General features: G+C 37.8%; 1 protein-coding gene and 1 long non-coding RNA gene across 3 annotated transcripts in view; both read left to right on the top strand.

Annotated features, from left to right (window-relative positions):
* The window catches only part of LOC129456214 (uncharacterized), a 508,652-nt gene that overhangs the window by 73,434 nt on the left and 412,250 nt on the right, over window positions 1-22,968 (top strand). The window lies entirely within an intron of this gene.
* The window catches only part of fxr1 (FMR1 autosomal homolog 1), a 36,678-nt gene continuing 15,020 nt past the window's right edge, over window positions 1,311-22,968 (top strand). The window contains exons 1-11 of one of the 2 annotated variants that reach the window (XM_033965767.2): window positions 1,311-1,462; window positions 5,964-6,016; window positions 7,487-7,580; window positions 7,660-7,731; window positions 8,962-9,110; window positions 11,360-11,453; window positions 12,350-12,466; window positions 13,988-14,158; window positions 16,363-16,441; window positions 18,113-18,222; window positions 19,519-19,605. In XM_033965767.2, the coding sequence (XP_033821658.1) occupies window positions 1,412-1,462; window positions 5,964-6,016; window positions 7,487-7,580; window positions 7,660-7,731; window positions 8,962-9,110; window positions 11,360-11,453; window positions 12,350-12,466; window positions 13,988-14,158; window positions 16,363-16,441; window positions 18,113-18,222; window positions 19,519-19,605 (1,077 nt within the window). In that variant the 5' untranslated portion in view covers window positions 1,311-1,411. The remainder of the gene's footprint in view (window positions 1,463-5,963; window positions 6,017-7,486; window positions 7,581-7,659; window positions 7,732-8,961; window positions 9,111-11,359; window positions 11,454-12,349; window positions 12,467-13,987; window positions 14,159-16,362; window positions 16,442-18,112; window positions 18,223-19,518; window positions 19,606-22,968) is intronic. The other variant, XM_033965769.2, reaches the window with a different exon arrangement.

The following is a 22,968-nucleotide window of genomic DNA, read 5'->3' as shown; positions in this document are numbered from 1 at the left end:
GAAATATGTTGTTTATTTATGTATTAATCTATTTTTGTTTATTTTACTATGGTTATCTTTCATATTGTGTATTGGTTTGTTCTTGCTCCTCTACTCCTCTGCCTTGGGAGGAGCTGGAGGACGTGTCTGGGGTGAGGGAAGTCTGGGAGTCCCTGCTTAGACTGCTGCACGCACGACCCAGCCCCGGATAAGGGGTGTATGGTTGTGCGTGTGCGTGTGTGTGTGTGTGTGTGAGGATGTATGAATGTATAAGAATGTGTTAATCTTAATGTATTTGTGTATGTAACAGTTTAGTTCTGTTCCTGTGCTCACCTGGTGCCAACTATAGTGGATGTTGGGATGGTGGGAGAGGTTGTGATATGTTAAAATATAGTAAAAAAAATATGAATTAAAAAAATTAAAATAAAAGAAAATAAAAACTGAACTGAACTGGAAAAAAATCTGAATTGTCAATCATTTGGATAGGCTATTTAAAAAAAAAAAAAAAAGAAAAATAAAGTAAAATAAAAAAATTAAGATATACATTTTTGTCTAACCTATTGCACAGCTTAACTATGCAAACTATTATTTCAGAATTTGCACAGACCCCTGCGACCCAGCCCCGGATAAGAGGAAGAAAATGTATGGATGGTTTGTACTTACTTGTATGAACGTGCGTGTGCGTGTGTGTGAGGATGCATGAATGTATAAGAATGTGTTAATCTTAATGTATTTTTTGTATGTAACAGTTGTGTCCTGTTCTTGTACTTGCCTGGTGCCCACCTGTAGGGGAGGTGTGGTGGTGGGAGGGGTCGTGACATGTTTAAAATTTAAATAAATAAATAAAAATAAATAAATAAATAAATAAAACATCTGAATTGTATCATTTGGATAGACTATTCAAAAAAAAAATAAAAAAAAAATAAAAAAAAATATACATTAATAAAAAATAAAAAATAAATTATCAAGATATACATTTTTGCACAGCCTAATTATGCAAACTATTATTTCAGAATTTGCATAGGCTCCTCCTCTGCTGCTATAAAATCACTATTGTTAATGTTAATAATCATATAATTAAATAATATTGTAAAAAAGTTCACATTTTAAGTCCACAGGAATGAACAGCCGGACGCCAAAACAAACACAGCTGGATGCTCGTAACCCTGGTAACACCATCCTGGATAATCTCCATGGCAACCTGCTTCCAGTGAGCCTGCCGGTTTACAGCGCGGACTGTCGTAAAACCACCTTTAAAACTAAGCTTCTACCGCGAACACACGCTCATTTAACCACTTTAAATCGCTCTTCTGGGAAAATCACATGTATTTCGAGCGCTCATGGCAAACTGTGAAGTCACCGTGTTTCTTTTTCCAAACTTGAGCCTGTCTGAAGACGCACCTGTCGTCCCGAGATCCTTTGCGTGTCCAATATGGAAGAACTGGCGGTGGAGGTCCGTGGCTCCAACGGCGCTTATTACAAGGTAAAAACGGCTTATTTACACCGCAACAACCGCGACAATCACACACAAGGCCGGATCTACACACCGGGGATCACGGGAGAAGCTATCTGCGTGTCTGCGTGTCGTTTTGGCTGTTTGCTGTTAGCTTGGAGTGCTGAGGCTAGCCGGGGTTAGCTTGTGTGCTAACCTTGCTCTCAGGTCTTTCCCGACTTTCAGGCTCTCCTCGTGAACTTTTTCCCACCCAGTACGCACGACACATGTCTATTTTACTTACAACTTTACTATTTCATGCGATCAGAGCCTTTATTTGTCGTAAAAGTCACGATTTCACGTTGTATCCGTTAGCCTACGTGCTAGTTGACGTCAATAAGTTTCATTCACAGTTTTGCAACATGTCTCTTTTATCAAACCCAGATCAGGGCGTTGTAAAAACACTGTAAAACCTGATAAATTAAGGTTAGTTTTAATAGCTACTAACGTATTTATTTTATCCAGCTCTCTGATCTGTTAGAAGTAAACATTTACATAGCTACATGTGGTCAACTTTATGATATAACACAATATTACCAAACTAAAACTAAAAGTCCACTTAGGTAATTGTTAAAAAACTAAATAAACAAATAAAAAAAATAATACAAATTGTATCTAAATGGAAAACATAAACGTGGATATGGATTGTTGCCAGTTCAGTAAAACAATAACATGTATTTGGTTGATGTAAAGCCACTGAAAACAGAATTTAATGACAATTTTTAATCATTACTAATTAATATTTTACTATTTCAATTTCAGTTTTTGTTTTGGAGTACTTTTACATTGTCTGGACGTCATAGTTTGAAATCAGTGCTTTCACTAAGAGTTCATTAACTGTTTGGAGTTCTATTATTTGATATGTGATCATGGGCGAGTTATTTGAGCCGCAGGACGCGTTTGTGGCCCGGCTGTTGGTGTCACTCTGGTCCAGTTGGCATGTCAGACTGATACTGTAGACTTATAGGCTATTTTTGAACCCGCTGTTGCCCCAAAGCAGGGTTGCCAGAGCTCACGAGAGAAAGACGCAGACAGGCTCGACTGGTTTGATACTGCGCTAGTCCTGATTTAGCTCAGGTTTACTCCTAGTTAAGTCCTGGTATTGTCCCGGTTAAGTCTAGTCCGGGTTTAGTTCTGCTTTTTAATCCTAGTTTTTGTCACAATTTAGACACAAAATAATAGTACTTTTTAAATATTACCATGTGGTCTTAAACGAATCATGAATCAGATGAAGACAATTCTCAAACTACTTGATTTTTAAGTATCTATACTAGTTTAAATAGTAGTTTCTATTAGTACCTGTTTATCTTTTTTTGATAATGAAACACAATCTTTATTTAGGGATGTACAAACATGACTTTTAGGCAGTAAGAGAAAAATTAAAATCTGTCAACTGGACAAACTAAACCCCAACAACTTTTACTTTTTGTCCAGTTACAGATTTAAATGTTTCTTTTACTCTGGATCAGACCTGGACGCCTAAGGGGTTACACAGACATGCATTTTAGGTCTGTATCACAGTTCAGTGTGATGTTGTTGAGGTTATAGTGGTAGAAATACTTACTTTTGCTGTAAAAAAGTTCTGCCTATGATCGGTTGGACCAGTTCAGCAGAAGGATCAGTGTTTCATTGCTCTGAAGGCCACATTTGGCCCCTGGAAAACCCCTGGGCCATAGTTTGGACACCCTGCATACTTGCTCAAATGAGTAGTTTAGACGAGTTTAGACACTAGTTTTAGAATGGATTAGTACTTGATTTTTTTATAGTTTTGACAAGCCTAAACCTTAGTGTCTAAGTGTGAAAGTACATTAGTGTGTAAGTGTGAGCGTACACAAAAAGGAGACCGTTTTGTTCTGTTTTGATCGTGTTTTATTGCATCAACTTGTTTTTAACTCTGAGCTTTTTATGTAATAACGGTAGTATGGTATGATAATATTGAACGATAATATTGAAACCAAACCATAAAGCAGAATTATCCCCCAAATGTACAATATTATTAAAATATTTGAGCTACAAAAAAAAATTATAACAGAATGGAAGTGAGTTTGTGTCTATAATGAGTCATGGAAGTTCTACAGCTCAGATCTCATCTTAGTACAGAAAAATAACCACAAATTCCCCTGTACTACAATGAAAAAGTCCCCATGATAAATACTGACCCTAAAAAATATAGTTCCAACTTTTATATATTGAACAATAAGTCGATATAGTAATTATCATGACAGGCCTAAATAATGGTCATGTTACTTATGTCATGTTATTCTGCCAAATATCTAGAGAAAGAATCATTTTACCAGACATGGCCATCAATCCTCACAAAATGGCAGCTTGATATAGAAACCTGTATTTGTTTACAAGCTCAACGATGCTGTAAATTGTGTACTTACTTGGCAACCCTGGCCTCTCAATCAGCCCTCACTACTACTGCCCCCCTCCCCCTTTCATTTCTCAGAATAGATGGTATTTTCTCAGCCAGTTGTGCCGCAGCTACCACCCTCCCCTCGTGCTTTATTTAACATTGTTTACGAGTACTTGGATGACACTTTACTATCACTGTAAGGACATGTACATTATAACACACTAAACATCTCAGCTGCTTTATGCGTTTCCAAATGATGCGGAAAAACGTGACGTGATTGGATGACGCCGCCTGTAGTAAATAAATAGTGACGTTTTTATTACATCTATACAACTTTTAACACCAGAATGAACAGGACAGCTGTCTAATATGAATGTGCTATATGAGTACAAGGCGTTATTACTATATGACTTGCTTCTTTTATAAGTCTGAGTCAGATGTGGTTCTGTGTTTGCCAATAAAAGGATGTTTGATCAGAGGACAGATGTTTTTATTGAAGGTCCTAAATTACGCAAAATTGACTTTCGTGAGCTTTAAGTCGTGTTATAATGCTGTTACTGCCTCAAAAACAGACCTGGAGTTGTTTTTTGTTTCATTCACACATGTTTGAGTAACACTTTATTAGTCTGTCTAGATCGCCAAAACGCTCTGTTCCACCTTGTGATGTCATGAAGTGGTAGTTTTCAAGTCAACAGCTGCATTTTACCTTTAGTTCAGCGGAGTTTGTTAATTCCACGAGCTGAAATGATCCAAATGATTCTAGAAATGAAGGTGTGTGGAGTTTAAAAACACAGCGGAGCACTTCCTGTATCGCCACATGATGACATCACGAGGTGGAACAGGGTGTTTTCAGTTTGAGAGAAGAGCTCAGCCTAAATATGCAGCGTTAAACATGTGTGAATGAAACAAAAAAAAACACAACTCCAGGTCTGTTTGTGACGAGGAAACAACATTAAAACATAGATCAGAAAATGGCGTAACACGGGCCTTTTAAAGCATAAATCATCTTAAAAGAAGGGATTAAATTAACAGCTTTTTGCAGCTGTGAATGTGCGAGTTTGTAATATTGGATTTTCTAAACGCTTCTGTCATGAGAAGTAGAGCCGAGTGATGATAAAAATAATCATTTGAAATTTAGATTTGACTCTATATTGTGTTATTTGAACAGATAAATATTGGTTTTAATAAATAATTCTATAAAAAGATATTAGGGGATGACAGTAGGTCAGTTGGTAGAGAGTTTGTCCGCTGATCCACAGGTCGGCGGTGCGATCCCAGCTCCCACAGATGAATGCTGTCGTTGTGTCCTTGGCAAGACACTTAATCCACCTCACCCCAGTGTCTTCGTATAAAGCTGTATTAATGCGTTTGTGAATGGGTGAGTGGTTTCTTCCATGCGCTTTGAGCTGTGAAGGTGGAAAAGCGCTAAATAAACCTGTGAGCGTTTACTGTTTAAGATTAATGACACTGACAGTATTACTTTTGGTATTTTAATTAGTGCGCTTACCGTTTCTCTGATTCAAAAATGTCTAGTCAGTGTTTATTTATAAAATCCTTTCCAAAAGCATAAACGGTGAATACAAATAAAACAGTGAGTCAGTGTTTTTCCACATTTTTCCAGATGTGTAAAGATTCCGAGGCACATCAGCTATTAAAACGTCATCAAACCGCATGTTTTAGCACAGAAAAACGCTTTATATTATGTGACGAATAATGCTCTTTAAAGATGCACTATGTAACTTTCCTGCTGGGAGGTCTCTCGTCGCCATGGATATGTTACTGCCGTGCCTAGAAAGTTCCACAGTATGGCTATAAACATGTTTCATTTGCATTTATTCAGTTAATTGTGTTATTATTGCTCAAAAATGCAACGATAAACATGGATTTTTACTCTGAGCGGGGGGTCATTTCTCCACAGATCTGACCTGTAACTTTATGTCTTCACGGCGATAAACACATTTAATGCCATATTGCGGAACAATCCGGGCACAGAAACAACATTTCCATGGAGACAAGAAGTGGTAAACCTGAAATCAGTTTTGATGTGATCTCAGTGCAAATGTGAACACTTCATTCTCTTCTCTTAATCTCACATGACGTTCCTAATCCTGCGTTTTTTTCTGTCTTCTTCAGGGCTTTGTCAAAGATATCCACGATGACTCTCTCACCATTGCCTTTGAGAACAAGTGAGTTGGTTTTATTTTTGTTTAATGATTTCTAAGCCTGTCACGATAACACGTTTTTAAGCACAATATGTCGCTCCAGAGAAATATCACTATAAACAGTAATACTGAAACTACTCTATGAAACTGACACAATAATAAGAAAGCAAAATAATCCCAGCGAACCATTTTTAAATTGACAGTATTATCAGGAGGCAAGAGCTGCGACAAATAAATAGCAGAACCAACAATAATTATCCAAGTAACTCATTCAACCTTCAGCAGCTCAAATCAAATCATATTAGAAAAAAATAACACGACATTTCCCCACTATTCAAAAAAAAAAATCCATCTATCCATTTTTTTTTCACTTATTTGGGGCCGGGTCTCAAGGGCAGCCGTCTGAGCCTGGACTCCCAGACTGTCCACACCCCAGACACTTCCTCTAGCTCCTCCGGTGGGACCCCAAGGCGTTCCCAGGCCAGACGTGAGACCTAGTCCCTGTGTGTCCTGGGGGTCTTCTCCCTGTGGGACATGCCCGAGACACCTCCCCAGAGAGTTATCCAGGGACAGACGCCCGAGTCGCCTCTGCTGCTCCGCTCGATGTGGAGGAGCAGCAGCTCTAATCCGAGCTCCTCCGGTGTGACCGAGCTCCTCACCCTATCTCTAAAGGAGCGCCCAGCCGCCCTGAGAAAAAAATTAAATAAAAAATTCAGCCACTTGTAGCCGCCATCTTGTCCTTTCGGGCATTACCCAGAGCTCATGATCATAGGAGAGGGAAGGACCAGAGATCTAAACCAGGACTAAACCAGGACTAAACCAGGACTGAACCAGGACAAAACCAGGACTAAAACTAGGACTAAACCCAGGACTAAACCAAGACTAAAATTAGGACTAAAATTAGGACTAAAACTAGGACTAAACTAGGACTAAACCAGGACTAAACCCAGGACTAAACCCAGGACTAAACCCAGGACTAAACCAGGACTAAACCAGGACTAAACCAGGACTAAACCAGGACTAAACCAGGACTGAACCAGGACTGAACCAGGACTGAACCCAGGACTGAACCAGGACTGAACCCAGGACTGAACCAGGACTGAACCAGGACTAAAACCAGGACTGAACCAGAACTAAAACCAGGACTGAACTAGGACTGAACCAGGACTAAACTAGGGACCATAGGTGAGAGTAGGAACATATACTGACCGTTAAATCGAGATCTTTGCCTTTGGACTCAGCTCCTTCTTTACCACAACAGTCCAGTACAGATCTGGGCGTCAGTCAGAGGTGACTGGATGACCGGAGACTCGATGACCGGATCTCTGGACATGGAAACTGTCTCTGGGAAAAGAAAACGTGCACATGATACATATCGACCCCAAAACATATTGTTCCATCATTTACTGAAGTAGTTGAAAAAGCTAATTACTGATTTCAGATTTTTTCAGCGTTTGTTCATCTGTTTTAACATTTAACTTTCGTCTGACGTAGTTGGCAGCCAGAACGCCAGGTGCCCTTCAGTGACGTCAGGTTGCCCCCGCCCGCAGATGCTAAGAAGGAGATCGGAGAGGGGGATGAGGTGGAGGTGGGTGGAAGAGTAGATCACTGTTTGTTTGTTTTTTTCTTACACTCCTTTGTTAAACTCTCACCGTTCTCTTCTTAAGATCTTCTCCAAAGCCAATGACCAGGAGCCCTGTGGATGGTGGCTGGCCAAAGTGCGCATGATGAAGGGAGATGTGAGTAGAAATGATGATAAACATAATAAATCTAGTAGTAACGTAAGTCAATTCACCAGTCAAACCCAAAATAACAACAGACTAAACCCAGGAAACCCTTCTTTCCTTGCAATATAGATTTATGAGTTAACCAGCACTAATATACGGCGCAGACCAAGTGAATAGTGTCTAGTTTTTAGTTTAATCTTAAGTATTTTAAACAAAGCATTCGAGGGACTGAGAGATTACACAGAAAACTATTTGTTATCGATTTATTGGAATGATTGTGACTAACTTTTATTATCATGACAACACCAGAACCGACATATCCTGCTCTAAAATCTGGTTGTGTTTGTGTAATTTATAACATAATTCAGATACATTAACAAATTAAAAAACTTCATCTTCTATTAGGAATTAAATTAGCAACTGTGTATGTGTGGGTTTGTCATTGTAATATTGAAGTTTATAAACAATATTTGTATTATTTTATTTATTTAAATGATCATTATGTGGACTGTAAAGACGCTAAAACATAGATCAGACATTTTACGTGTATAACCGGCAGTATTATTTTATCCAAACTGAAAAATAACACACCAAGAATGAAGTACTTTATGATTTACGATATTAACACTCTGCATTTGTAAATATTCTCTGTGTAGAGGCCAGTGTGCAATGGAAATAATAGATTCACCCGTTAGATTTACTTTGCTGCCTGTGATGCCACTTTTAGAATGATCTATATCTCTGTTATAAGACACTACATAACAATTACTTTGCGTTGAAAGCGATATTCTGTTGTGAGAGTGTGTTTAATTGTTATTGGGGTCTCGAAATTGTTGTGTACATTTTGTTTTGCCTCATATTAATCAACCAACTGATGCTGAATTCAGTTCTTATCTGAAACTATTGAAAAAGCCTTTCAAAGCTCCTGAACATTATTACAGTACAGATTTTTACACATTAGTATCTCAGTTAGTAGACGCAGTACAGTGTTTGTGTTTGTTCCACTCAAACATCATTAGTAGAGTGGTCAGTTGACTAATCTAAACAATAATTGCTGACTAGTCGAGTAATTGTTAACTGCAGCCGTACTAGAAACAACACACTACCACTCCAGCTTATTTTTGCGTCACAAAAGTCACATATAATACAGTTTAACCTTACGATAAATACTTTTTAGTCGTTTCTTAAATAATATAAACAAACGCCGCTGCTTTGTTAACTTCCCGTCTTCTCTCCCTTCAGTTCTACGTGATCGAGTACGCCGCCTGCGACGCCACTTACAACGAGATCGTGACCTTCGAGCGCCTGCGTCCGGTCAACACAAACAAGAACATCACCAAGAACTCCTTCCACAAGTGCACCGTCCCCGTGCCCCAGGACCTGGCCCACGCGTACGTACTTTCACTATTTCTCATGCTTAGAGGAATCTACACTCACGACTAGCATTTTTATACCTAAATCTAATCTAATTTTGATGCTAGTTTTAAGAGTATATGCACATTTTAAGGTGTTAATACTCTCAAACAATCACCTTTTCGGACTAGACTTAGCATGGTCTATATCTGTTTAGCGTTTAGTGTTGAAAATTACCGTAAATTTCGGACTATAAGCCGCTAATCTTTTTCCCGCGCTTTGAACCCTTCGGCTTATACAATGGTGCGGCTAATTTATAGATTTTTTTACTGCCTAATGGCCACTGGGGGGCGCTCTAACAGTAAATGCATAAGTGAGACATGGGGAAAGATTATGAACTGATGTTTTTCAGACACAGTCAAAAAGTCCTACATTAAAAAAGTTCCTAGATTAAAACTAAAAAAAACTTCTGTGTACCATCTTTCTGTGTAAATGTCACATGTTACAACACAAAAACCTGCGGCTTATGTTCAGGTGCAGCTTATATATGTACAAAATTTATTTTCTTTTCAAATTTGACTGGTGTGGCTTATATTCAGGTGCGCTCTATAGTCCGACATTTACGGTACATTCTATTGTAAGTGTTTTTAATTATCATTGGGGTCTTGAAATTACTGGATAAAAACTTAATCACCGTCTTTTTCCCCTCATATTGATCGACCTTGATTTTGGATTCAGTTCTTATCTGAAACAATTGGGAAAAAAAAGAGCCTTTCAAAATTCATTTCCTGAACATTATCACAAGACGTACTTTTAAACATCAGTAGCTCAGTTGGTAGAGTGTTTGAAGGTTGACGGTTCAAATCCCGCTCTCGACATAAACTTGGTTTCCAAAATCTGAAACCACATGCTTTTAGCGACAGAGGATTGACTGTAGATCCCTGACCATTAGAAATGACTGAATTGAACAAAAATTTGATGAATTGCACAGCCTCGGTATCAAGTATCAGCCCTTGTTTATAGTATTTAAATGTTTACAGATGTTATTCGAACAGAGAGAGAGTCAATATCATGTTAGAAGAACAGGTATATTTAAAAAAATTAAGACTAGAACCAGTAAAAAACGTCATTGTGTTCTGTTCGAGGGGTTAGTGTGTGGATAAATTAAAAAGCTACACACGCAAAAGCTACAGTATTTAAAAAGAGGTATAAACGATTACTTTTACAGGAATTACAGGACTCAGGAATGATTCATGTGAACTGTTTTTCTTTTGTGTACCTATTGGGTCATTTGTTGTAGAACGGATGCTGTTTTTCTTGGAATTCTTGTGCGTTATCATTGCAAGTACCGTAAATTTGGGACTATAAGCCGTGACTTTTTCCTCACGCTTTGAACCCTTCGGCCTGTACAGCAGTGCGGTTTATTTAGAGAATTTTACTGGATAACGGCCACCAGGGAGGCGCTCTCTAGCTGTAAACGTAAAAGTGAGACAGACGTGGGGAAAGATTATGGTCTGAAGAATTCACTAGTTTTGATTTTGAACTGTCATTTTGCACATCATGGAAAACACACGAAGAAATGGATATGATACAGTTTTTAAAATAAAGAAGGAAATAGAGCCACTGCACGTAAGTTTGACCATTAAAGAAGGAAATAGAGCCACTGCACGTAAGTTTGACCATTAAAGAAGGAAATAGAGCCACTGCACGTAAGTTTGACCATTAAAGAAGGAAATAGAGCCACTGCACGTAAGCTCGGCATCAATGAATCGAACTTGGTCAATGTAAAAAGACGATAAAATCTTTCAGAGGGAATAAAAGCAGACGGCCCGTGTTGATACAGCTTTATTTTCTAAACCTGCAGGTGTGTTCATCTCGTGTTGAAGGCGTGTCGGTGCCAATTTTCAGGCACAGTTTTTAAAAAAGCGAGTCCGTGTACCGTCTTTCTATGTAAATATCTCATGTTACGATATGAAAACCTGCGGCTTATATTCATTCATTCGAGCTTACGTGCAGTGGCTCTATTATATATGTACAAAACTGATTTTCTTTTCAAATTTAGCTGGTGCGGCTTATATTCAGGTGCGCTCTATAGTCCGAAATTTACGGTAATTTTCCTTCAGCCTAAACCCTTTCGGTCATGATAGAGATGTTACGCACAACCTTATACAAGTTGAATAATGTTTGATTTTGAATGTAATGACCGAGTAAAATACTTACTTACAAAATCAAGTGTGAAGTATCGTGACAACCGTACTAAGCTCCTATGTGTGTTTCTGTGCTTCAGGTGTCAGAACGAGAACGCCCATAAGGATTTCAAGAAAGCTGTAGGAGCCTGTCACATCTCCTTCTGCCCCGAGTCCAGCCAGCTGCTCATCGTGGTCTGTGTTCTAACTGTTCAATTAACTCCTTACTAGAGATCGACAGATATGCGGGGTTTTCATGGCCGATGCCGATACCTATTGTTTAAAATCCAGAGCCGATAAGCTCTGCCGATATTTTTGGGCTGATTTGCATGGCCGATTTTCATTATTTTCCCCCAAATAATTACATTTAAATACAAACTCACCCACAGCCATGTTTTACCACAAACCTTTAAGACAGCCGTAGTCACGTGTTAAATGCAGATTTCTCTTCAAATAAAAGCGTAAATGGTAAAGCTTTGTGTGGATTTTTAGGCAGAAATGGACCAAAACAAAAGATCGTCCCAGGCCAAATATCTGCCCAATATATCGCTCTATCTCTGCTCCTTACATCAGATTTAAAGGTGCAATATGTGACTTTTCAAGCTCTATGGATAAAATAAACCTTCATCTGTCTCATAATGGAGAAATTACAGTGTTGTTACGCAAAGTTCAAGAACAACAGGAGGAAAAAAACAAAAACAGGAAATCAAAATCACGATAAACACCGTTGTGCCAGTGGAGTAAAGCTATAATTCTTGGAGATGTTATGGTTTTACCTAGAAGGGTAGGAGATGCCCAATGCAAAGTTACAAGTCAGATCTGTGGAGTTCAGTCGGATCCTCCTCACTGTTAGTAAATACATTTTTCAAGGAATTTTGAGCAGATAAGTGCTGGATGGTTCAAGATAACGTAACGACATCTTCATGGAGACGAGCAGCAATCACCACCATCAGAAAAGTTGCATATTTCACCTTTTAAGTTTACTACAACTCTGTACTGTATTAAAAACATGTAGTCCTATTTACTAAAGACTGATTACTCTACAGGAGACACTTTTCTCGTTCATTTTTCTTTTCTTTTCCATTTTCCAGTCCACAAACGAAACCACAGTGAAGCGTGTGTCTCTGCTGAGTGACATGCATTTGAGAAGCATCAGGACCAAACTGATGCTGATGTCACGCAACCAGGAAGCCACCAAACACCTCGAGGTCAGTGAGGTTGAAACTTTTTGAGGCTTTTTATTTTGTAGAAGTTCAAAGTCGTGATCCAAGGAATGATTCAAGTGAGAGTAAAAATGTACTAGATGTGTGAAAGAATACGATGAGAAGAGCTGTGTGGGTACAATTGTGGACAGGTGGTCTCTGGAGAGGAGTTCTTTGGAGAGGGGGATCTTTGGAGAGGGGGATTCTTGAGAGGGACTTCTTTGGAGAGGCCGGGTTCTTTGGAGATGAGCTTCTTTGGAGGGGCGGGGGGGATCTTTGGAGAGGGATTTCCTTGTTCTTTGGGAAGGGGTGTTTTTAGAGAGGGGCTTCTTTGGAGATAGGGTTCTTTGGACGGAGAGTTCTTTGGAGGGAGGGTTCTTGGGGGGCCTCTTTGGAGATAGGGTTCTTTGAAGGGAGGGTTCTTGGGGGGGGTTCTTTAGAGGTGGGGTTTTTTTGAAGGGAGGGTTCTTGGGGAGGTTCTTTGGAGATAGGGTTCTTTGGAAGCAGGGTTTTTTGGAGGGAGGATTCTTGGGGTGGGTTCTTTGAAGATGGGATCTTTGAAGACTGGGATCTTTGGAGGGGGGGTTCTTTGGAGAGTGGTTTCTTTAGAGAGGGGCTTCTATGGAGATAGGGTTCTTTGGACATAGGGTTCTTTGGACGGAGGGTTCTTGGGGGGTTCTTTGTAGGGAGGGTTCTTTGAAGGGAGGGTTCTTGGGGGGGGGTTCTTTGGAGGCGGGGTTTTTTGGAGGGAGGGTTCTTGGAGACGTTGTTTTTTTTGTTTGAAAATAAATGTGTATTTGGTGAAACTGCTACTCACGCAGGAGTAACTGTAAGAGTAATATCTGACGATGTGGAAAGACAACTTTTTAATAATGTACAGCCTGTTTTAATGAATTTTTAAAAAGAGAGAGCGATGCAAGACACAGACATATTAAAATCATTTCATATTGTCAACATAAAGCTTTTGTAACTTGTAACTGGGAAGAGGAACCAAAATTTACTTAAAGCAGAATCAATAGCGCTTTTAACCACATGACAGTCATTTCCTCTTCTCACTTACCCTCACAAAGGTGTATTTGGAGTGACTCGAGAGCTTGAGGAATCTTTAATCCCTTATTTTCAAGACACCATATTGACAATCAACCCCCATTTTCACCCTTACACGCCCAACGTTCTGTACTTAATTTGTTCTCCAATTTTATTTGCTTAATCAGTTGTACGATTAGTCATTTTGGCACTTCACGGATCTTTGTTGTGATGAGGTTTACGGCGACGTCAGCTCCCATTGGGCGGACTTTTTTCTTTTATAATGTTATTTTAGATGATGATTGTGATTTAAAATGTCCAAATTATGAAGTAATGATCCACAGGTGTCATAGATTATAACTATATAGCAGACACAAGCAGTATATGTCTTCATTAAATCAAAAAATAAATACAAAATTAAATTAGGAGTTGTTTGGTTCTTGAAATCTACCGATGTCTGTAAATGACATTTTTTTAACTACTGTATTGTAACTTGTGTAGAGCTCGAGGCAGCTGGTGTCTTCGTTCCAAGAGGAGTTCACCGTGAGACCAGATCTGATGGGACTGGCCATCGGGAGCCACGGCAGCAACATCCAACAGGCTCGGAAAGTGCCCGGAGTCACCGCCATCGAGCTGGACGAGGAGACGGGAACATTCAGGATCTATGGAGAGGTGTGTGCGACGTGGATACAAACACATTTTACATGACTTTATATCTCCACACATGTGCTGTTTTGCTGTTTTCTGCCTTTTTAATAATATAAGTAACAGTAATAGTTATAATTATTAGCACAAAGATCAGGAAATTAAAGGAAACAAATCAGAACCTCATTCACTTATTTATTAATACATTTTTTTCTCTTTCGTTCAAAATTTTCCGCCCTTTCCCTTTCCTTCTTATTGGCGGTTTTCAGATTATAAAATGTGATGGTGTCATACTCCCAAATGGGGTCCGAGAGCCAGATTTACATATTATAATTACATTATACTTTCCTATGAAACATCCAAAAGGTAAATTCACAAATGTTTAACCTGCTCATTTTTTTTTTTGTCACTCGACCCTAGAACTTGCTGTATTACAAGTAAAACCTGAATTTTTACAACACTGATTTGAGCTCCCCATTTGTATTATATTATTGTCATCTCAAATCCAGTAATTTTTTTATTTTTTATTACTTACACTTAAACTTGCCTACCCACACACACACTCGCAGACTCACACACGCACTCCCATATAAGAAGAACAGATGCTTTTTTTAATGTCACCCCTTTCAAACCTTGATGTCTAATGTCTTTTATTGTTTTTATTGTCTCTAATATAACAATAAAAAAACCCAACATTGCCTTTCAGACATCCCTGATCTGCTCGAAAGGGATACAGTAAATACCCTCTTCAATTTGAATATCCGTTAACACTTAAGTTTCGGGGTCTGACTAGTAGTAATAATAATAATAATAATACATTTTATTTATATAGCGCTTTTCAAGATACTCAAAGTCGCTTCACAATACATACAAGAATAAAATATCACAAAATTTACAACATAAAAAATAGTAGTAATAGACATACTAAACACTTAATTAAATCTAAGGACGCACTGATCCAGCTTTTCCAGTTCCAATACTGATTTCGATACTGTAGTTTTAAGTATCAACTGATGCCTGATATTAAGTGATACCAGCGCAGAGACTGAAAACAGCATCTACTTCTTTTTTTACACGAAAATTACATGAGACAGAACTGATCTAAACGTGTTATGTGGCCGTTATTTCTCGTTCAAGTAACTACAGAACAGCTTTGTACTAATAAAAGTTCAAACATTATGAGACTTTCTGTGGGCGACTAAAACTAGTAAATACTCTTATTACATCGATTTATTTGCTCAATCTGGATCTCGACTGGAGTGACATTTGGACAGACACGATCCAGCAGATTTTTCAGTATCGCTCGGTGCCTAATTAAATCTTTGTTAGTATTTGTAAAGTACTTAATAATGTTTTATTCTGTAAGGCTGCATTGAGCGATTGCTTTTTTCAGTAATGGTGCGAAACACTTTGTTCAGAGGTGGTGGCACGTAACGAAATGATGTAAAAATTGGGCATAGAACGAAAACAGGAGTGTGGAGAGGTGGTTAAAACGATGAGTTAGATTTAGTGTTACAAGGATTATTGCAAAAGGTGTGCAAAGTAAACAACTGGATAATACAAAAGTAAAATATAAATAACTCAAAAGTTGCTGCGGTGGAGGGCTCATCGACTGGCAGGCCAAATACAGGGAAAAAAAAGGTCCGTAACAAACTGTTTTTTTTGGATATTATTGGACTTACCTCCTACTTGAATAAACAGTAACCACTTAGCTATTCGTATGTGGTCCCTAAACAATAGTGTTCTGAATATTAATTACCAAAGAGAAAAGTGTCACAATGGAAACTTAAATGTATCGTAGCGTTCTGATGTAAGAAAACACACCAAATTTCATCTGGTTGTTTATTTCCTGAACATAAAGTCGACTGTAGGATGTAACCCACGCCAAAACAAGCAAAACAACAGCCGTCTCAACTCACTAAAGCCAGTCTCCAAAACAGACCAGGAACTGACCGATAAAACCTTCACATCAACAGATACAAGAACAACAAAAGGATTCAACTCTGAACTAAACTCAGAATATCAGATCATTACATTATGTCGTAGCTTTACTGGCAAAAATCTAATATTGATAAAATATTTGTGGAGCAAAATAAGCGATTGCAAGTTCACTTCTTTTCGCAGCAGACATTGACAAAGACACAGACTTTCAAGCACAGACTATTCACCGGTTTGACACGTTTCAGTTCTTAGTGGAAGATACTTAGTGAGTGAACACTGTTTTCTTTCAGACTGCGGAGGCGGTGAAGAAGGCCAGGGGATTCTTAGAGTTTGTGGAGGACTCTGTGCAAGTGCCAAGGAACCTCGTTGGTAAGAACTACACAAAGAGACTCAAGTGCTTCAGAAGGTGCATAAGTACAAAACACACGCACAATAGTGACACTACCAACTATTCCAGCGGCCTTGATTTGAGTTTAGTGCCAGAAAAGTATTTAAAAGTGAATGGGAAGACAAAGGTGTTTTGCAGAACAACAGTGCGTACCATGGGGCTGATTAATAATAATAAAAAATAATAATAATAACAAATAAATAATAATAATGATAATGACAATAATAATAATAATAATAATACATTTTATTTATAAGAGCCATTCAAACAGTTGAAAACATAAAAATGGGCAAAACAAAAAAACAAAACACACACAATACAATAAACTGGATGATCAGCTTGGGTCTTTTTAATGGAGATATTTATAATAATAATAATACATTTTATTTGTTAGGCGCCTTTCAAGGCTCTCAAGATCGCCGTACATACATTTATACACAATACAAACTGAACAATGTAAAATGATTAAAAATACATTTAAAAACAAATATAGATTAAAAGACAGAGCAGTTATGGTCAGAGTGGTCAGGGTGAGAAGGCCTTTTTAAACAGATGAGTTTTGAGTTTAGATTTGAAGTGTGGGAGTGAGTGTGTGTTGCGGAGGTCATGGGGGAGGGAGTTCCAGAGCTGGGGAGCAGAGCAGCTGAAGGCTCTGCTCCCCATAGTGACAAGACGGGCAGGAGGGAGCCAAGCCTCTGTCAGTAAAAACATCAGGTTTGGAGCTCAGAGTTGAGACTTTAGACAAAGACATTGGGGCTATTTGTTTGATAAATGGCAATGTTTAAAAGACTGAATTGTTTTAGGTTCAGAAAACTGAAAAAAAAAAAAAAGTTTTTAAATAGAAAAACCTACAGTCTAATAAAAAATCATGACGGTTCAGTAACGCTTTGCAGGAATACAAAACAAGCGTTGAAAGATGAGCACAGAGACAGTAGCTGTGTAAAGATTGTGGATGCCATAGCGCTGTGCAATGGATCACATTTGAGTTCAGATCCAGTTATTTTGTTGTCCAAATTAATATTAATGTGTTTTCAATTGTTTTAGTTAGAAAAATAAAATGTTATTAAAAATATTGATCGCTCAATACACAGCTTTGTAATATTTTAATGTTAATGGCTCTGATTAAAAGCCTTTCTGAAATCAATATTGAAATCATTTGTTTTGATTAAGAGAAACATCGGAACTAATTGGAAATCGTGACCAATCGTAATGAATGATTTTGCCATATCGCCCGGCCCTGGCATAGCAAATACTTTCAAATATTAATATTAGGAACAGCATCTATAGTACAAAGAAGACCTTAAAAATGATGTGATTTGGTTTATATAATCCGGGGAAAACTCAGGACACGCTGGAGGGACGATGTGTCTCATCTGTAGACTGTATAAAGAAGTGGACTAAGTGAGTGCGACGTCACCCACAGCGTTCAGCTTCAGTCAAATGAAGCTCATCGACACCAGAGCAGTTATAGCGGCAAATTTGGAGCTTAGTTTCATATTTAGAATTCCGACCGTGAGTATCAAAGCTGGAGGGAGTGTGCGTGTAAAAGGGACGTCTGAGTGTCCCTGCTCCGAGTCAAATGTGACCCGGTCCCGTACGAAGCAGGAGAAAATGGATGGGAGTTTACTGTTTTTCATTTTCTGTGTTTTAAGGGAAAGTCATTGGTAAAAATGGGAAGGTGATCCAGGAGATTGTGGATAAATCTGGAGTGGTGAGAGTCCGGATCGAAGGAGACAACGACAACAAGCAGCCGCGACAGGAAGTAAGTTTACTACACGACAAAAGAAGCAAGTACAAATGTGAACCGCCAATAAAATGAATCCGAGTGCAGAAAAATCACTGTGTCCGTGGGTTTTCGAATGATCAATCAATCAATCAACGTTTATTTATAGAGCAAAGTGCTTTCCAGTAAAATCCAATTAAAAACAAGTTAAAATCATACTAAAACAGTAAAATAGGAGAATAAAATAGAATAAAATACATTAATACATGATGAAAAATTAGGACTGTTGCCATAGCGATTGAAAACAAAATCTTATATCTTGTGATTGTGAGAAAGTCCTTCAAATGTTGCTTATAAGATGAAGCTGAAACCATATTCTTACAGCTGTGGTTGCCAAACTGTGGTCTGCGGAGTGTTGTAGGAGGAATGAGAGATTTTTGGGGTAAAAAAAAGTAAAAACTAACATGTGGGGCCTGATCTTCCGCATGACACACAACATATCACACTATGTCCACACTTATGTTTATATTGTTGGTCTGTTTTTACTCTGAACCATGAATTTGCATCTATGTCCTGTGTTATAACCTCGGCACGTCGTGTTCTAAACCCGAGAAGTGCTAATCTATCAATCTAATGAATAAAAACATTCATAAAAAAGAGAAAAACATGTACACGATGAGCAAGAGAGCATTAAAACTCACCCAGAGCATAGTCCTCCTTAGAAAACTTAGAAATATTCCCCAGTAGTTTGGATCTGTCATCCAAAATCTCTGCATTCCTTGTTCCTTGTGCGTAAATCCAGAGTTTTAATTTCCAACGTGAAACAATCTGCTACACGTGAACTCCAGTTTCGGTGTGCTTCCTCTGGAGATATACGCTCCGAGGCAGCAGGGAGATAGTCAGGGAGACAATGAAATAATTACAAATATTCCAACTATTGTGTAATATAATGTGTTCAGAGTCAACAGACATTATCTCAAAGTGCGTCGCAGCAGGGGGAACGTGACAGTCATCAAAAGTCTCAGGGGAAACAAAGCGTTTGGGAACCACTGTCTCATACTATACTATCATTTTACATACAAAGATACAGGACTGAACAATATCTCGTAATCTATTTGAAATCACTGTTTGAATTGACACATTTGCTAAATCTGCAAAATAACAATATCCAGTATATTTTGTAGTTTACACCTCGATAAATCACTGCTCATGTGTAGAAATAACTGGATTCTTTTCTAAAATCTCCTCCCTTTTTCACTATTCTATCGTCCTCCTTTAGCCGTTGTCTGATATGATTTTGCTTATGGTGTTTTCTTGTTGTTGTTGGCGACACAGGGGATGGTCCCGTTCATCTTCGTGGGCACAAAGGAGAGCATTGGGAACGTGCAGGTGTTACTGGAGTACCACATCTCCTACCTCAATGTAAGCGCTCCAGTATGTACTTTTACTCAGGGATACGGGGCATGTGTCTCGGCCTGTGCTCAGTCTGTGCAGTGGTAAGAAAAAGCATGACGTCCTCCAGTCATTGAGTTAAATGTGTGGATGAAGGGTTGATATATTCACAATTTAAACTGAAAGTGTGTGGAAAATTAAGTGCTTGAACTTTACTAACAATCACTAGTGCTGTACTAAACTGCTCGAGAATAATCTTGCAAATTAAAATATAATTTCACAAATAGGATATTTTAAACACACGCATTGTTTTATAAATGTTTAAGTGCAGTATCCACAAGAGACTGAAGATGCCCTGATGTGCTTAAAATTCATAGGATGCTTTCTTTTCTCTTCTTCTTTATTTATTATTTTTTATTTTATTTTATGTATTTTTTTTTTTATATTTTACTTATAGATATATAGATATATTATTATTATTTTTAATTATTATTATATATTTATTTATTTATTTATTTGTGTGTTTTTCTTTAAATTTTTCTAATAATTTTTTCTAATATTTTTTAGCTTTCTGATGTTTTTCTATTATTTAGTTTGGTGGGATAATTGTAGCAAATATTTAGCAGAGTTTTACATCAGAGGAGTGAAAATTTCTGGTAAAAAAGTCAGAAAAAGTGCAAAAATAGAGGAAATAGTTGTGAGTTCTTAAACTGAGCTACATTTACTTATGTCATCAACACAGAAAATTCCATGTGTCAGTTAAACATTTATTTAACAAAATAAGGGAGTTTTGTTATTTGTTTTATTTATCTAATCATAACCACCGTGTATTTATACACATTTGGCCCTTCTTTTTTAGACTAACTACTAATATTACTAAACTAAACGTTGGACTAGAAAATTTTAATACATTTAAAATACGGGGAAACCAAACTAACCTGATTGGACTGTTGCTAGGTAACAGTTGTATAATTGCTGCCCGTGTCCAACCAGGAAGTAAAATTATAAACTTTGCCCAAATTAAAACTAGAAAGAACTCGGCAAGATTTTAAGTGAAGTGTTAAATATAATTATGTTAACTGTACTTTAGTGAAAGACAGTAGAATTAACCACAAAAGTAATGCCAGTATGTGAAATATTATGCTGAATGTTAATTACATTTTTGCTGTATTTTAAAGGTTTTATGACACAAAATTGAATCTTGTGAGGTTTAAGTCATGTTCTAATGTTGTTACCTCCTGAAAAACAGACGTGGAGTTGTGTTTTGTTTCATTCACATGTTTGAGTCACACTTTATTATTAGTCTGTTACATCTCCAAACCTCAAAACACTCTATTCCACCTTGTGATGTCATGACGTGGTAGTTTTCAAGTTAACAGCTGCATTTTACCTTTTTGTTCAGTAGAGATTAGCGATTCCAGTCCTGAAACGATCCACATGATTTTAGAAATGAAGGCGTGTGGAGTTTAAAAACACAGCGGAGCACTTCCTGTATCGCCACACGATGACATCACAAGGTGGAACGGAGCGTTTTTTCAGTTTGAGAGAAGAACTCCGACCGAATATGCAGAGTTTGTGCGTTAAACATGTGCGAATGAAACACAAAAACACAACTCCAGGTCTGTTTGTGACGAGGAAACAACATTATAACATTGATCACGATACACTTTACACTTTACACATCTCCAAAACGATTATTACGATATTATAAATTGGTTAAACACGTCTCCCACCTCTAATGCCACGTTTTCCTCTTGTCTTGTTCGCATGTTGTGGTGTCGTGCAGTGTTGTGCGTGCTTATGGCTGTGTGCGTTTTTTTTGCTTTGTGTAGGAGTTGATGGAGATTCTCACAGAGGGACAGCACCTTGAGGAAGAGCTGAGGCAGATTGAGGTGTTTTCTCAGCTCAGCCTAGCGCACGTCAGTTTAAAAAGCAGGAAGCTCTCAGCGAGTGCAGGACACGTGTATGATGAGGGAACGCAGACTCAGGTTTTCTCCCAGCACCTGCATTTTGTGATTAGGGATGTCCATATGAAACGATTAAAGAGGCGTAACTCAATTTTGTTTAAAAAATCTGAGCACAAGAACACGGTTTGCTAGTATCAGAGCTGCGCAGTACGTCACAAAAGCATCGATTACACGACGTTAACTCACTCGCTAATCGGTATCGCAGCAACACCAAGGTTCTCCGTCTTCTTAGACCTGTCACGATACCAAATTTTGCAGCTGAATATGTCACTAAAGAGAAATATCAGGATAAACGATAATATTGAAACTACTAATTAGGATTTAAATAATGCAAGATGATCCCAGTGAACCATTTTAAAGCGACTGTTTCATTAAAAGACGTGCGCTGCAACAAAAAAACAGCAGAATGAACCAATAATTTGTGATAAAAGGGACTTATTCACCAGTCGACAGCTCAAATCTTATCATATTATAATAAAAATACCCCAAAAACCTCCCCATTTTTGCAAAGAAAAAGTACACAGGATAAATATTGAGGCTCAAAATTCCAAGTTTTATGTAATGAAAGATGAGTCGATATAGTGATTATACTGAAGGGCCTCTATCTGACAAAAATGCACTGTTTTTAAAAAGAATATTTATTTATATAAGTGTAGAGGTTTTCAAAATGGCTGAAAATTAAAACTGGATCGGAGCTGAAATGTCTTGATTGCAAAAACAGACGCCCACCGTTCCACCCTTTGACAAATGAGAGATTACACCGTCTCTATGTTAAATAAACCTGATTTTATTCATGATTTTTCTTTATTAAGTCCAAAATTAGGCTGGAGTTTTTACATTTTTGTCTTATTATAACTGAAATGATTGAACTCTTCCTCACTTTCGTTAACTATTCCTTGCGTTAAAGTTATTATTCCTTATGTTCAGTTTCTAAAAATGTTCTAAACAAGTATGGGCTAGTCTGCTAACAACCGCCAATGTTACTTTAGGGTTTGCGACTGATAAAAATGCAGTAGTAGTAGTAGCAGGAGGTGCAGACAAGTTATCCATCGATGCAGACAGTAGATGTAATCAAGTTAATACAGTTACAATATAATAGTTTGAAGTTAGAAATACATTTTAACAACAAAGAGGAGGCATTTCACTACAATCTGAGTCTAAATCTGAAAAAAATACCTCTCTTATCTCTGTTTATATCACATTAACCTTATCTTATTATCATTCTGACAGTTTGATATTATAAAGCTGGTCACTAATCGAATGCCGATCGAGACATTGTGAATGTTTTTCTCAAAATAATTAACCCTCTAACACTAAAAGGTGATATTTTCGTCGTACTAATATTATGACAGAAAGCGTTACCTTTGTTCTGTTTTGCTTCTGTCCCTCCCGGAGCTCACTTTGCTCTGTTTCTTTTGTCTCGTTG

The sequence above is a fragment of the Periophthalmus magnuspinnatus genome, chromosome 4 (assembly GCF_009829125.3).
Source record: "Periophthalmus magnuspinnatus isolate fPerMag1 chromosome 4, fPerMag1.2.pri, whole genome shotgun sequence".
Lineage (NCBI taxonomy): Eukaryota > Metazoa > Chordata > Actinopteri > Gobiiformes > Gobiidae > Periophthalmus > Periophthalmus magnuspinnatus.
Note: the sequence above shows the minus strand (reverse complement) of the source record. Positions and strands in the feature narration are given on the sequence as shown.